The 11,066-nt window shown below is 53.8% G+C and overlaps 1 protein-coding gene across 3 annotated transcripts; it reads right to left on the bottom strand.

Moving 5' to 3' along the window:
- Nucleotides 1–3,102: 3,102 nt before the first annotated feature.
- On the bottom strand, nt 3,103–11,022 carry NDRG2 (NDRG family member 2). 3 transcript variants are annotated; one of them, XM_004698442.2, is made up of 16 exons: nt 10,392–11,022; nt 9,619–9,699; nt 9,266–9,307; nt 8,856–8,961; nt 8,527–8,647; nt 8,276–8,338; nt 7,067–7,127; nt 6,775–6,861; nt 6,515–6,571; nt 6,239–6,342; nt 5,732–5,776; nt 5,162–5,213; nt 4,865–4,912; nt 4,570–4,605; nt 4,366–4,417; nt 3,103–4,114 (listed from the first exon to the last, which is right to left on the bottom strand). In XM_004698442.2, exons 2-16 carry the CDS (start codon nt 9,691–9,693, stop codon nt 3,948–3,950), a joined length of 1,116 nt encoding a protein of 371 aa, XP_004698499.1. In that variant the 5' UTR covers nt 9,694–9,699; nt 10,392–11,022; the 3' UTR covers nt 3,103–3,947. The 3 variants fall into 3 exon arrangements, with proteins under 3 accessions (XP_004698499.1, XP_004698500.1, XP_012859160.1); XM_004698443.2 differs by lacking the exon at nt 9,266–9,307 and having other exon boundaries at nt 10,392–11,021; XM_013003706.2 differs by lacking the exons at nt 9,266–9,307; nt 9,619–9,699; nt 10,392–11,022 and having other exon boundaries at nt 8,527–8,630; nt 8,856–8,915.
- Between the last annotated feature and the right edge of the window lie 44 nt (nt 11,023–11,066).

Raw genomic sequence — 11,066 nt, 5'->3', positions numbered from 1 at the left:
GTCCCACAGGTAGTGTAGTCTTTAAATTGAGGCACAGGACAAGCAAGGCAGCCGCACACTGGTCCGATGATCAAAGAGTGAGAGACAAGAAAGGCGAGACTCACCAAGTTATTTATCTCTCTGCCCTTCAGTTAATCCTACTTGTGTTTACGGGCCAGGCTGGCACAATAAACTATTTCACTAGGGTAAGTAAAAATATATTGCTGCTAGGATCCCAGTTTATACATACAGGGGTTTATTCCAAACAGACTGAGTTTAAATATGTCTCTGCCCTGGGGACCGTTGCAGACAAGTTCTCTCAGTAATACTCGTCTTGTTCTTGTTAGTGAGCCTTTAAATAAAGGCTCAGTCCCAACAGTGCCTTCCCAGGGGATCCCAGGGGAACAGTTCAGCCAATTACATTCAAGGCAGAGAGATCAACTATGACCATTTGGGCAACTGATTTTTCCTGAAGGGGGATTGTCACCTTGAAAGATTTCCTCAAAGAACACAGGACAGCCATGGGGGCTTGTTATGAAAAGATGCTGGGAATCTTGCAATGGTGAGCCAAGGCCAGAAAAGATCCCTTGGGGATTTGTTCCCCATCATCCGCACATATGCACCCCCCATTCTTTGAGGAGGGCAAGGGCTGACCGATGAGCATTCCATTGGGAAGGCTTCCCCATCCACACTAAAGCCGATCGTCACCCTTCCAACTTCTTTCTGTTCCTCAAAGGCGAAAGATACTGAGAAGGGACCCAGTTGGAGCCCCTCCAGAATGCCACAACAGCTGTTTGATGTGGGGTCAATCAAAGAGCACAGAATTCTTCAGAGACCATCAGAGACATGAAAACATGGCCTGCCAAAGAGTAGAGACCTGGATGGAGGATGTGCCCAGGGCCAGTGGTGTCATATTTTAATGCTTGCGTTTCATGTTCCCAGGCACCATTTCCCATCACTTCTCCCCTGGCCACATATGGGAAGCGCCACTCGCTTTCCAGTGAACCCTGAAAGGTCTCCCTAGAAGCACTGCTGCATTTCCCCTGACCATGAGGGGTCCATTCCTGTCCCTGAGACCCCTGGTGTCGGAGGATAGCTGTGCTCCAAAGGGTTTTCGTGGCTAATTTTTCCGACGTGTGTCACCAGACTTCTGAGACGTCTCTGGGGACACTCAAACCATTGGACTTTTACCAGCAGCCCTGCAGGTTAGCCATGTGCACCTGCAGGTCCCCCGAACCGGGAGAGGAGTCCTCGCCAGTGTTCCCGCATCACTGCTGCTGCTGCTGCTGCTGCTGCTGCTGCTGCTGCTGCTGCTGCCAACCTGCTGCACAGGCGCCCTCTGAGAGCCGCCCCTCACTTCTCTTCCTGCACTCGCACCCAGGGCCCTTCTCCTGCAGCCTCTGCTGTCAGTCTTCTTCCCACTGAGCCCCTTCAGGGCTGGGGTCCCTGAAGTCTGGGAAATGCTACACTCCTAGAGAAAGAGAGGGCAGGGAGCAGCAGGGGTCCTAAAGCTTACTCAGGGACAAAAAGGAGTTGGTAGTTCTGGGTCTGTGAAGCCAACCACAACTCCCTCCTCTAAGCCTCTGACCTCTGGTCCTAACAATGGCAGGGGCAGCAGGCCATGGCCTTATGACCTTCCTATCCAGCTGCCGGGCAGAACCCCAGAAAAAGTAGGGAAGGAGCTGGAACTGGAGAGAGTCCCGACAGGCCAACCACAGGGAGGCACTGGATCCCCATAGGCTAGACACAAAATGGGGAGGTTAGCCAAGGGCAAGCAACCCCTTCAACCTCACGCCAAGCAAAGGCCCCCTCTCTCCCTCAGATTGGTGATGCGGGGACGCCTACAGGAGAGACGATAGTACACACAGTGACCGTGCATCTCACACGCCTACCTGCTGCATAAATCTACACACACTGATAGACCCCGAAATGCAGTATGTTCCCATTTCTGAAGGTGGCCCTGCTAGGTGTGTTCTCTGTGCAGGCAATTGTGCAACAAATCCTCATCTGCCCTACCACAACACACAACAGCGACTGCAGGATTGTACTTCTTTGTCTTGTCCTCGTGTTTGGCTCCAGTGGTTCTCGGGATGCCTTGTTTTCTTTTCTGTGGTGTTCAAGCACTCTTTGCTGCCTGCCCTGTGTGTGGTCACTCTGCTTTAGGTAACCGTCCAATTCCTCCATCACCCCGGTCGTCACCCCTGTCGGTCACCCCTACCTTGCCTGTAATCCCTGCCTACTACATTTAAAATGGACTTGGTCCTGCGGGAGACTGCACATGCATTCCCTGCCCCACTTCCCTGTCCATCAGAGCATCTGCTCTGGCCACCCTCCTGCCTCAGCCCTCAGCTCAGCCTCGCTGAAGAAAGAAAGGGTGTAATTGCCTGGGGAGTTGCCATCAACGGGTCTGAGCAGTGACCTTAGGAATATTCTATCCACAGTACCCCTGCCAACGAAGCCACAAATTGCCTTTTCGTCTTTAAGTTTGTGCCTCAAAAGCCCAAGAATCAGCCTGCAGCAGCTGCAAAATACTTGAAATCTTCTTAATAAGTGTTCGTATTTGTTGAAAGTCTCTCAGAAAAAAATCTTCTAATTAGCTCCCTGGTCTCTTGTGTCCCATGTGGGAGCAGGAATTCCCAAGGGGAATAGCTATGACCCTCCTGCGTCTTCAGACTGGAGTGGACTGTGAGCAGCCCAACCGTATAGCAACTGTATGATGTGGATGAAGTGGAATTATCCAAACAGAGCCTGGATGAACCCTGGGGGGGATGGTCACCTGAATCAGTTTTGTGTACTCCATCCTCTAAGACAATGACATTGGGGGTATCTCACATATCCAGGGCATTACATAATGACCTATAACAGAGAAGGAAGTCTTCTCAGATCTGAGTGTCCCCTCTCTCCCAAGAAACTACTGGCTTGAAAGTCAGATCCAAGGGCAACGCCATTCTATTGCAACAGGGACCAGTGGCAGCATGGTCACATTGTATTAAGTGTTTATGCTAAATCAGCTCTCTTTTGGCTTCTACCACTTTAAGAAGAGAAAGGGAGGATTGGGTCCGAATGAGGAACAACAGAAGGGGCAAGATGCAGACATACGCAGACAAAGAATAATAACGGTGCTCAGCTTCCTCTACAGTTTATTGTTACAGCAGGAGTTGTGGGAGATAGGAAGGCACCCTCCACACATATCACAGTGTGGTCAGTGACCCAGGGCAGCCCTTCCTACCCCTATGCCAAGCCCCAAGCAGCCAGGCCCAAGCTTGGCTCCCTCCCCCACCCCACACTAGACACATACTGACAGCTACCAAAGTTAGTACAGCCAAAGGCCTCAGGCCCCTTTCTAGTGTCCTACCTCCAGGCCTCCCCACCCCCACCCCCATCCCCTGTAGTCTTCCTTTGCCCACCACCTGAGTCTAACTTCCTTTTCCTAGACTGCATGCTCTTCTGTCACCGCTCAAGGGCCACTACCCCAACAAGCCTCCCCCTGGTGCACATGCACTCAGACCCACTCCCTTCAGAAGGCTAAGGGTTAATAAGAAGCCACATCCGCTTGGGTGAATAGAGCCCTAGACCCAAGTCTCTCCTCTTTGCAAATAGGAGCTGGGTAGGGAGAGTGTGATGGAGGCACCGTGGACAAGGACAACAGCCCTTGTCCATCATCTAAGGACACCTCAGGAACAGGGAGGGCGTACTCCCTCTTCACGTACACCAGAATGCAAGAGGGGTGCAATTTAGGAGTCTGGATCTGTACGAAATAGTAGGGCTTCTCTCCCAGGAGCTGGGGGGAGAGGGGGAATCACAGGTTAGAGGTCAAGGTTAGGGTAGCAATCAAAGATCAACGTTGTCTCCCCGCAGTGATCTGCCCGTCTTCCCTTGCTCACTCTGGCCCAGTGCCCTCGGGCACCTCCCAGGTTAGTTCTGAGGGAGGGGAGGGTTGGGTCCCACACCAGGACAGCAAGGGTCCTTCAGCAGGAGACCTCCATGGTGTGGCCCGGAGGCCCTGAAGGGAGAGTCCCAGACTCGCTGCTCTGGGACAGGGTGCGAGAGCGAGAGCGGTTGCCATCAATGGATGCTGCACTGGTCAGGGAGGCGGTGCGTGACCGGGATAGGCGAGTCATGCAGGAAGAGGCCACTGTGGAGACAGAAGGGGAGACAGGCAGTCAGAGCGGAGGTGGAGAGGGAGGCTGGCAACTCAGAGCAGGGTGTTGGGGTGGAGCGAGAGTTGTAACTAGAGCCAAGATGTCAATTGACTCTGTAGATGTTGGAGAATCCAAGGATTGGCTTAAGAAGGTCCAACCCCTCAGTTCCCATCCCTCCTCCTTGTACAGCAACTGTGCAGTAATCTCTCAGCTTCACAATAGCCACACACACACAAATACTCACTGTAGCCCATGCCCTGCAGGAAATACTTGAAAGCTTCAGTCAGCTTGCCAGGCTGTGCAAGTACAAGAAGAGGAAGTTCAGAGAGGTGGAATTAGAGGGTAAGCTGGAGCCCAAGGTCATGGCACATGGGGGCCTGGGGTGTTGAGGTAAAGGGCAGAACTCCAGGCCACAATATCCCACCCAACAGGCAGCAGAGGTACTCACCTGAGTCAACTGGGGTTGACCTCCAGAGTCAGCCATCTGTTCAGCAAAGAGCCACCCAGAAAGGATGACACACACGTAAGGACATGAGCCAGGCACAGGGGTGGGAGAGAGTCTCTCTTCCCCAGCTGCCTCCCCCCCAGCCCTTCAGGTTTTGTTGGCTGGTTTTTGTTTTTTCCTTCATACATCCCACTCCCTCCCATGCAGGCCCCGGAGGCCTGGAAGCTGAATCCAGAAGGAATATATGGCTAAGGACCAGGGCCAGCAGACAGGCGTGGCCTGGAGTAGGGTTACTGACCTTGAGGAAAGAGGTCTGGGTGGGGTCCAGTTTTGAGTTACATTCCACCTAAAATCAGGAGGAGGCTGAATGAGTGGAGTCACACGCCCTGCAGCTCCTCACCTCCCAGGGATCCAGGGGCCTAGACTCTTTCTTAGTGCCCATTGCCTGCCACCTCCCGGCCTGCCAGGAATCAAACTCTCCACTACTCAGAGACTCCTCCTCTTCCAAACAGAGCTTTCCCCTTGGCGAGACACCCTTGACCACCACACTCAGAATTCTTACCCACCCTCCCCCACCATAAACATCCCTACTGACCACGGCATCTTCATGAGGTGCTTGGTCTCCTACCACCAGCATCACAGGGCACCTGGAACACAGTGTCAGAGAGAAGGCAGTGAGCCCCTGGTACCTGGCACTACATCACCCACCTCTCCTCACAGTCCAAAACTCCAGACTCACTACCACTGAGTCAATAGGACAGGGTAGAACTTCCCCTTGTGAGTTTCGAAGACAGTAACGATTGACGGGAGTCGAGAACCCTATCTCTCTCCTGCTGGGTGGCTGGTTGTTTTGAACTGCTGACCCTGCGGTTAGCAGTCCAACACATAACCACTACGCTACCAGGCCTCCGACTTCCCACAACAGCACCTGGGAAAATGCCTGGCTGCAGAGAGGAAGCAGTAAGATGCTCCTGAATCATACTGGCCCCACCCAGATTTAAAGGAGGGGCGGAAGACATGTAGGGGTTGTGATATGCCAAAAAGGATGGGATGAGAAATGACAACGAAATCCCCCAACAAAAGACTCTCCTCTTTCTTGTAAGAGTCTAAACATCTAGGAAAGAGGCAGGGAATTGAGGAACAAGTTGATCTTTTAAAGCCTTACTTGAGGGTGATATCACCTCCACGCTCAAAGTTCAGGTCTCGGCGGCTAGAGAAGAATTTAAAAAGGAGATGTTTAGGCCGGCAGTGCTGTCCATCAAGATAAAAGCTATCTTCCTCATGTGAGTCTCTCTCCCTAAAATAATGGTCCCATATTGGTGACTAACAGTGGGGGCTATGGGGAGATGGCAGGCAGGGCCTAAGCAGGGCCCCTGTAGTCGCTGCCATCCTGAATAGAGGGCAGTAAGAGGGTTGGAAGATCATGAGACAAGGGCTCATCTTACTTCTGGTACTACAAACTCCAAAGGACATAAGCCAGAGAAAGGGGACTGCCCCTCACAAATGTTCCCACTGGGTCTGACCTGCAGCTACTCCAGTTGAACACTAAACCCTGCCCTCCTGGCACATCAAGTACTTCCTCGCCTTTCTTCTCTGTGCTTTCATCTGGTCCCTGGTTACTGCTTCTACATTCTCTCTATCTCTCACTCACACGCACGTAATGCCCACTCACTTGTTGTAGCTGTTCCAATACAGTTCAATGTTCTCCAGGTTGGGTGCATGTGTGACAATATTTCTATACTTTTGTACCAACTCAGAATTTCCAGACAGCTCTTCCTAACGCCAAGAAGAGGGAGGAAAATCGGGGGTGAAAAGAGAAGCCCACAGATGCTGGATGAAATGCTGCAAGCCTCCTTTCTTGGGATTCTGCCCCCCTTAAGGCAGTCGCCCCAAGCACGCATGTCCCTGCTGATCCCCTCCACTCCCTTCAGCCTCCACAGCCGCGTACCTGGCTGAAGAGGTGTCCGAGGATCATCTCCGGAATGGAAGAGGTGAGGCCAGTTAACTATGAGGGTAAGTGAGACATGACTCTGGGCATTATGGGAAGAAGAGACCCGGGAAGAGTCACCAGCCCCATCTCAGTGAGTACCCTGCCATACCACCCTCTCCTTGAAATGTGGAGGCCATTCAGTTATGCGGATGGAGCTCAAACTGAACCGCTACATGGGCACCCCCACCCTGGATCTCAGCACGCCGTCCCCTCCAAACCTTGTGGGCTGCCCAATCCATCCAGCCCTTGGCATTGGGGTCAATGTTGATGAGGACCAGGCCCTCCACTGTGTCTGGGTGGGTCAGCTGAAAGCAGAGGAAGGCAAATCAGAGAGAGGTGCAGCCTGAGTTCCGCCCACTCTTGGACTCCTCTAGGGCCCACCACCTCCCCTTCTTCAAAACCACTGCCCCTTCCCAAATACACGTTAGTAAACAACATTCTTTTCATCAGCCCGCCATGGACCCAAACCCTCCTTTCCCTCTTCTGCACGTTTTTATTTCTATTTCTTACAGCGTATCGAGACAGGATGTAGGCTCCAGCTCCCACGCCAACTCCGATTATGGCAGAGAAACTGTGAGGGGGGAAATGCATGTCTAAGGGGCCCCGGTGTCCAAGACCTCCCAGAGCCCAGCCTCATCAAACTCTTCCCCCTCCCCTCCCAAGGCCATGGTCACAAAGAAGAAGAAAAGGTCGCCTTCTTTGGGGGAACACTGAAGAAAGAAGCTGCTAGGGAGCTAATCATGGGCAGTGGCAGTCAGCGTGGATCCCTCAAATCTATCCCCAGGTGCCTCTTTGAGAGCCAGCATCGTGAACAACACCCACCCACCCGCCAACCCCAGACGCACTCTTTCCCTACATGGCTCTTGGCCCCTCTCAGTTTTCAGGAGCTAGTTCAACTTGTTCTGTCTTAGTTCCTGGTTCCTCTCGAGTAATGGGAAAAGGGGAACTTTAAGCCAGATGTACAACAGGACACAGCCATTTAGGGGAAGCAGGGATAACAGGAGAAAGGGCAAAGCCGTCAACCAGAGCAGTCCAGGGTGACGATCCCTAGGGAGAGCCATGCCAGAGCAGAGCCCGGGGCACATCAGGGCCTTCCCCCTCCCCTGCATACCCCGGAAGCTTCCTCTTGCTTTCCCTTCCTCCTCCAGCTCTCTCTCTCTCTCTGGGCTCCCAGTTCTTCAGGTGCGTGTGAGGGATGTAGGGGGTCAGACAAGTCTATCCAGTTCCTCAGGTATTATGTCACCCCTTCCTTTGGCTCCCTAGCTGCCTGATAAAAGAAGTCCCTCCTCAGCCTGAAGTCAGGCCAAGCATGCCGGTGACTGTACTGCCTCTGGCCAGTTTTCCAAACCCACCCTCCTTTCTCTAAGCCAGGGGTCCTCCAACTACAGCCCGTGGGCCACAGGCAGCCTGCCAAGGACATTTATTCGGCCCTGCCAGGTGTTTTTGTCCAGTGTGCATAGGAATTTGTTCATAGTTGGGGTTTTTTAACTATAGTCTGGCCCTCCAACGGTCTGAGGGACAGTGAACTGGCCCCCTGTTTAAAAAGTTTGAGGACCCCTGCTGAGTCTAAGCCATCGGGGCTGACGCATTAGAGGAGGAAAGTCATATCTAGACCAGAGACCAGATCTAGCCCCGGAACTACGTTGGGCACAGAAATTCTAGTGGTCTCCTTGGGTTGAGTGATCCACTCTAGTGTGGCAGGGTCGCCAGGCATCTCACTTTAAGTACTGTAGGATGCAAGGGATCATGTCTGCAAGCTGGTCCAGAGATGGGTACTGATACCTGGGGAAGAGAAAAATGGTAAAAAAAATATATATATACCAACCTGTCCCCACTCCTCCCACCTCAAAATTCCCTGCTCATCCTCTCCCCAAATCATCCTCCCCTCTACCCTCCTCTCCTGGCTCAACCTTCCCTACACCGACCCTGAGCCTCAAGGTCTAGTGACAGGATAAGGACCTAATTCTCACCCCAAAGGGAACACAGGAGCCCCCTCTTCCATTCCAGGGGCATCCACATGAACCCGTACGAAGTTCTGAATGATTTCCTGCATATCCCCAAATTGAAACAGCGGCTGGAAGCAGGTCTTATCTAAAGAAAACCCACATGGTCTCAACAGTAGAGTCAGGCAGGGAACAGTGTCCCGAGTCGAAACCCAACCTCTTTCTCTCCTGCCAGGGTCAGAATAGGAAGGGGCTTTTCCCTGCTGAGCCCCTACCCGCACACTGGGCTTTTAGCCTTCCCCACTCCCCAATCTCTCCCCAGAAAGGAGTGGGGGGCTGGGAGTGGAGCCTCTTACAGTTGAGTCCCACGTCGTGGTAGGTGAGTATCGCTGGGCGTTTGGGCTTGGGGGTGCCATAGACAGTAAAACTGACTGAGCCGTAAGGTGTCTCCACTGAGTGAGTCTACAGGAAGATGGGTTACTGTCAGGGCTGAAGCCAAGCTGAGAGAGACCTTTTTCAGGTCAGGAGAAAGGGCTGTGTGAGATTCAGAGAGGGATGGGTGAGGAGAAAGAAGGATCGAGAGCTTAGGAAAAGGTGAGTGTGCAGCATGCATTCGATGTTGGAGGAGCGGGGAGCATCAAGGAGTTCCAGGAACAGAAAAGAAAGCAACAAGGAGCGGAAGGTAGAGTCGGGAAAGATCTGGAAAAGAAGAAAAAGAACCAGGTAGGGGCCCCTCCATCACCCTGGGATTGCCCCAAACTGTTACCTGTCCCTGGTCCAGGAGGATTCGGGCAGCTAACGCAGCCTCCTAGAGAGACACACAGACATGGAAACGCACAACCACGGAACAGAGTTGCAGACGGAGAGACAGACACAGATAAAGAAAGACCAGAGGGGGCAGGGGTGACAAAAAGAAACAGGGAGAGGATGAAGGTTAGTGTAGTGACAGGATGGGGGCCTGGCCTGGCGATGGCAGTGGGTTGGGAGAGAGGCATGGGCAGAGGTGGAGCAAGAAGTGGTGTGGGTTAGAATGAAGTCAGTGGACGCTGGCAGGCAGGAGGTGAAGGAGATGCTTGGGGGTCTGGAACGATGCTGGGGCGTCAAAGGGTGCCCACTAACTTTGGCCATCTCCGGCGTCTGCCCTGGCAGCAGGGGCTTCTCCTCAGTGATCTGCACCTCCTGCAGCTCCGCCATGGTGGCCTGGCAGGGGCAGGCGGAAGAAACAAGGCTATGGGAGGTTGTCTCCACATCCACACCCTCACATCTCTGGGAATGTCTGGCTCCCTCTTTCAGAGCAGTGCAGGGGACAGAGGGACCCAGGAGGGACCCCAGGGCACACACAGTACCCTTCCTGCCTCCCAGCCCCTGCCCCTGCCCCTACTCCATTTCCAGGCTGAGTGGGAGGAGGAGCTGAGGGCATGGAGTCAGGACACTACCGCTCTCTAGACTGCACCCACCCACCCAGGCTGTCCCCTCAACACACCCATCCTGGATGGAAACCCCGGGGTGGGGCAAGAGGGCAGCTCAGGTTTCCCAGCTATATTTAGGGGCCACCCCACACTCCTAGTTAGGGAGAGGGTAAAACTTGAGGCTCGAGGACTGGTTAACGCAATGAGACCAAGGAACAGAGATGACAAATGACTGTCACCTTCAGCTAAAGTCCCAAGGTCAGCAGCTCAAAGGGGAAGGGGGCAAAAAAGGCCGGAACAGCATGACACAGGAGTGAGAGATCGCCTCTCTCCAACCTGCCACAGCCCCTCCCTCCCAAAGCTCTCCCTTCTGCCTGCAAATAAATGGGCAGTCATTCCACATTAGCCGGGCTGGTGAGGAGCGGGCACCTGTGCCCACCCACAGAGGCAGGAGCCCGTAACCCAGGGGGTGGGGCCACTTACTGGTCTCCTACAGGCAGGGCGATGTAGGGTTAGAGTTCAGGGTTCTCCTGGCTCTGGGGTCTGTGGATATACAGCGATGAGGTGAATGGCATGAGGGCCAGAGCCTGGACTGTTTAGGGACAGAGAGCCTTGGCCCAAGCCCAAACTCCCGGTCACTAACCCTCCCGGGTCACTAACCCTCCTCAATCTCTGCCCCCTGGGCTTTCCCTAAAATCAATGCTGGGCCCAAAGGGCTTGCAGGCCGAGAGCAGGGGTGGAGAGAAGGGACTGCTGGTGTGGAGGAAAGAGGCCGGCTTGTGTCAGAACTTCTGGATTCTAGCCCCTACACTCGCCACTACCCGCGTGACCAGCATGACTCCTGCCTCAGTTTCCTCTTTGCAGACTAGAAAAAGGGCGAGGAGCTCCCCACCCCACCCCCCACAAGATATTTGACAGCTTCGGACTGAGAAGAGGCATGACGGTTTTCCTCCACCATTTCAAAACAAACAAGAAAACCTCGTGTCGTCGCTTCTCCACCCAGTCTAGTGTCTGTCTAGGTTCCGCAAGTGGAGAAGAGGGGAGGGGGCAGCCAAGCGGGGGACACACAGTCCCACAATCTCCTCCCAGCCTTCCCCCGAGGGCCCGAGGTGGCCAAGAGCCAGCCGTTTGGAAGAGATGGGTGGGACGGTGGCACCG

Source organism: Echinops telfairi, unplaced genomic scaffold, assembly GCF_000313985.2.
Source record: "Echinops telfairi isolate 266 unplaced genomic scaffold, ASM31398v2 ScPeMD7_18;HRSCAF=68, whole genome shotgun sequence".
NCBI classification, from domain to species: Eukaryota; Metazoa; Chordata; class Mammalia; order Afrosoricida; family Tenrecidae; genus Echinops; species Echinops telfairi.
The sequence above is the reverse complement of the archived record's forward strand: the minus strand, read 5'-3'. Positions and strand labels throughout refer to the sequence as shown.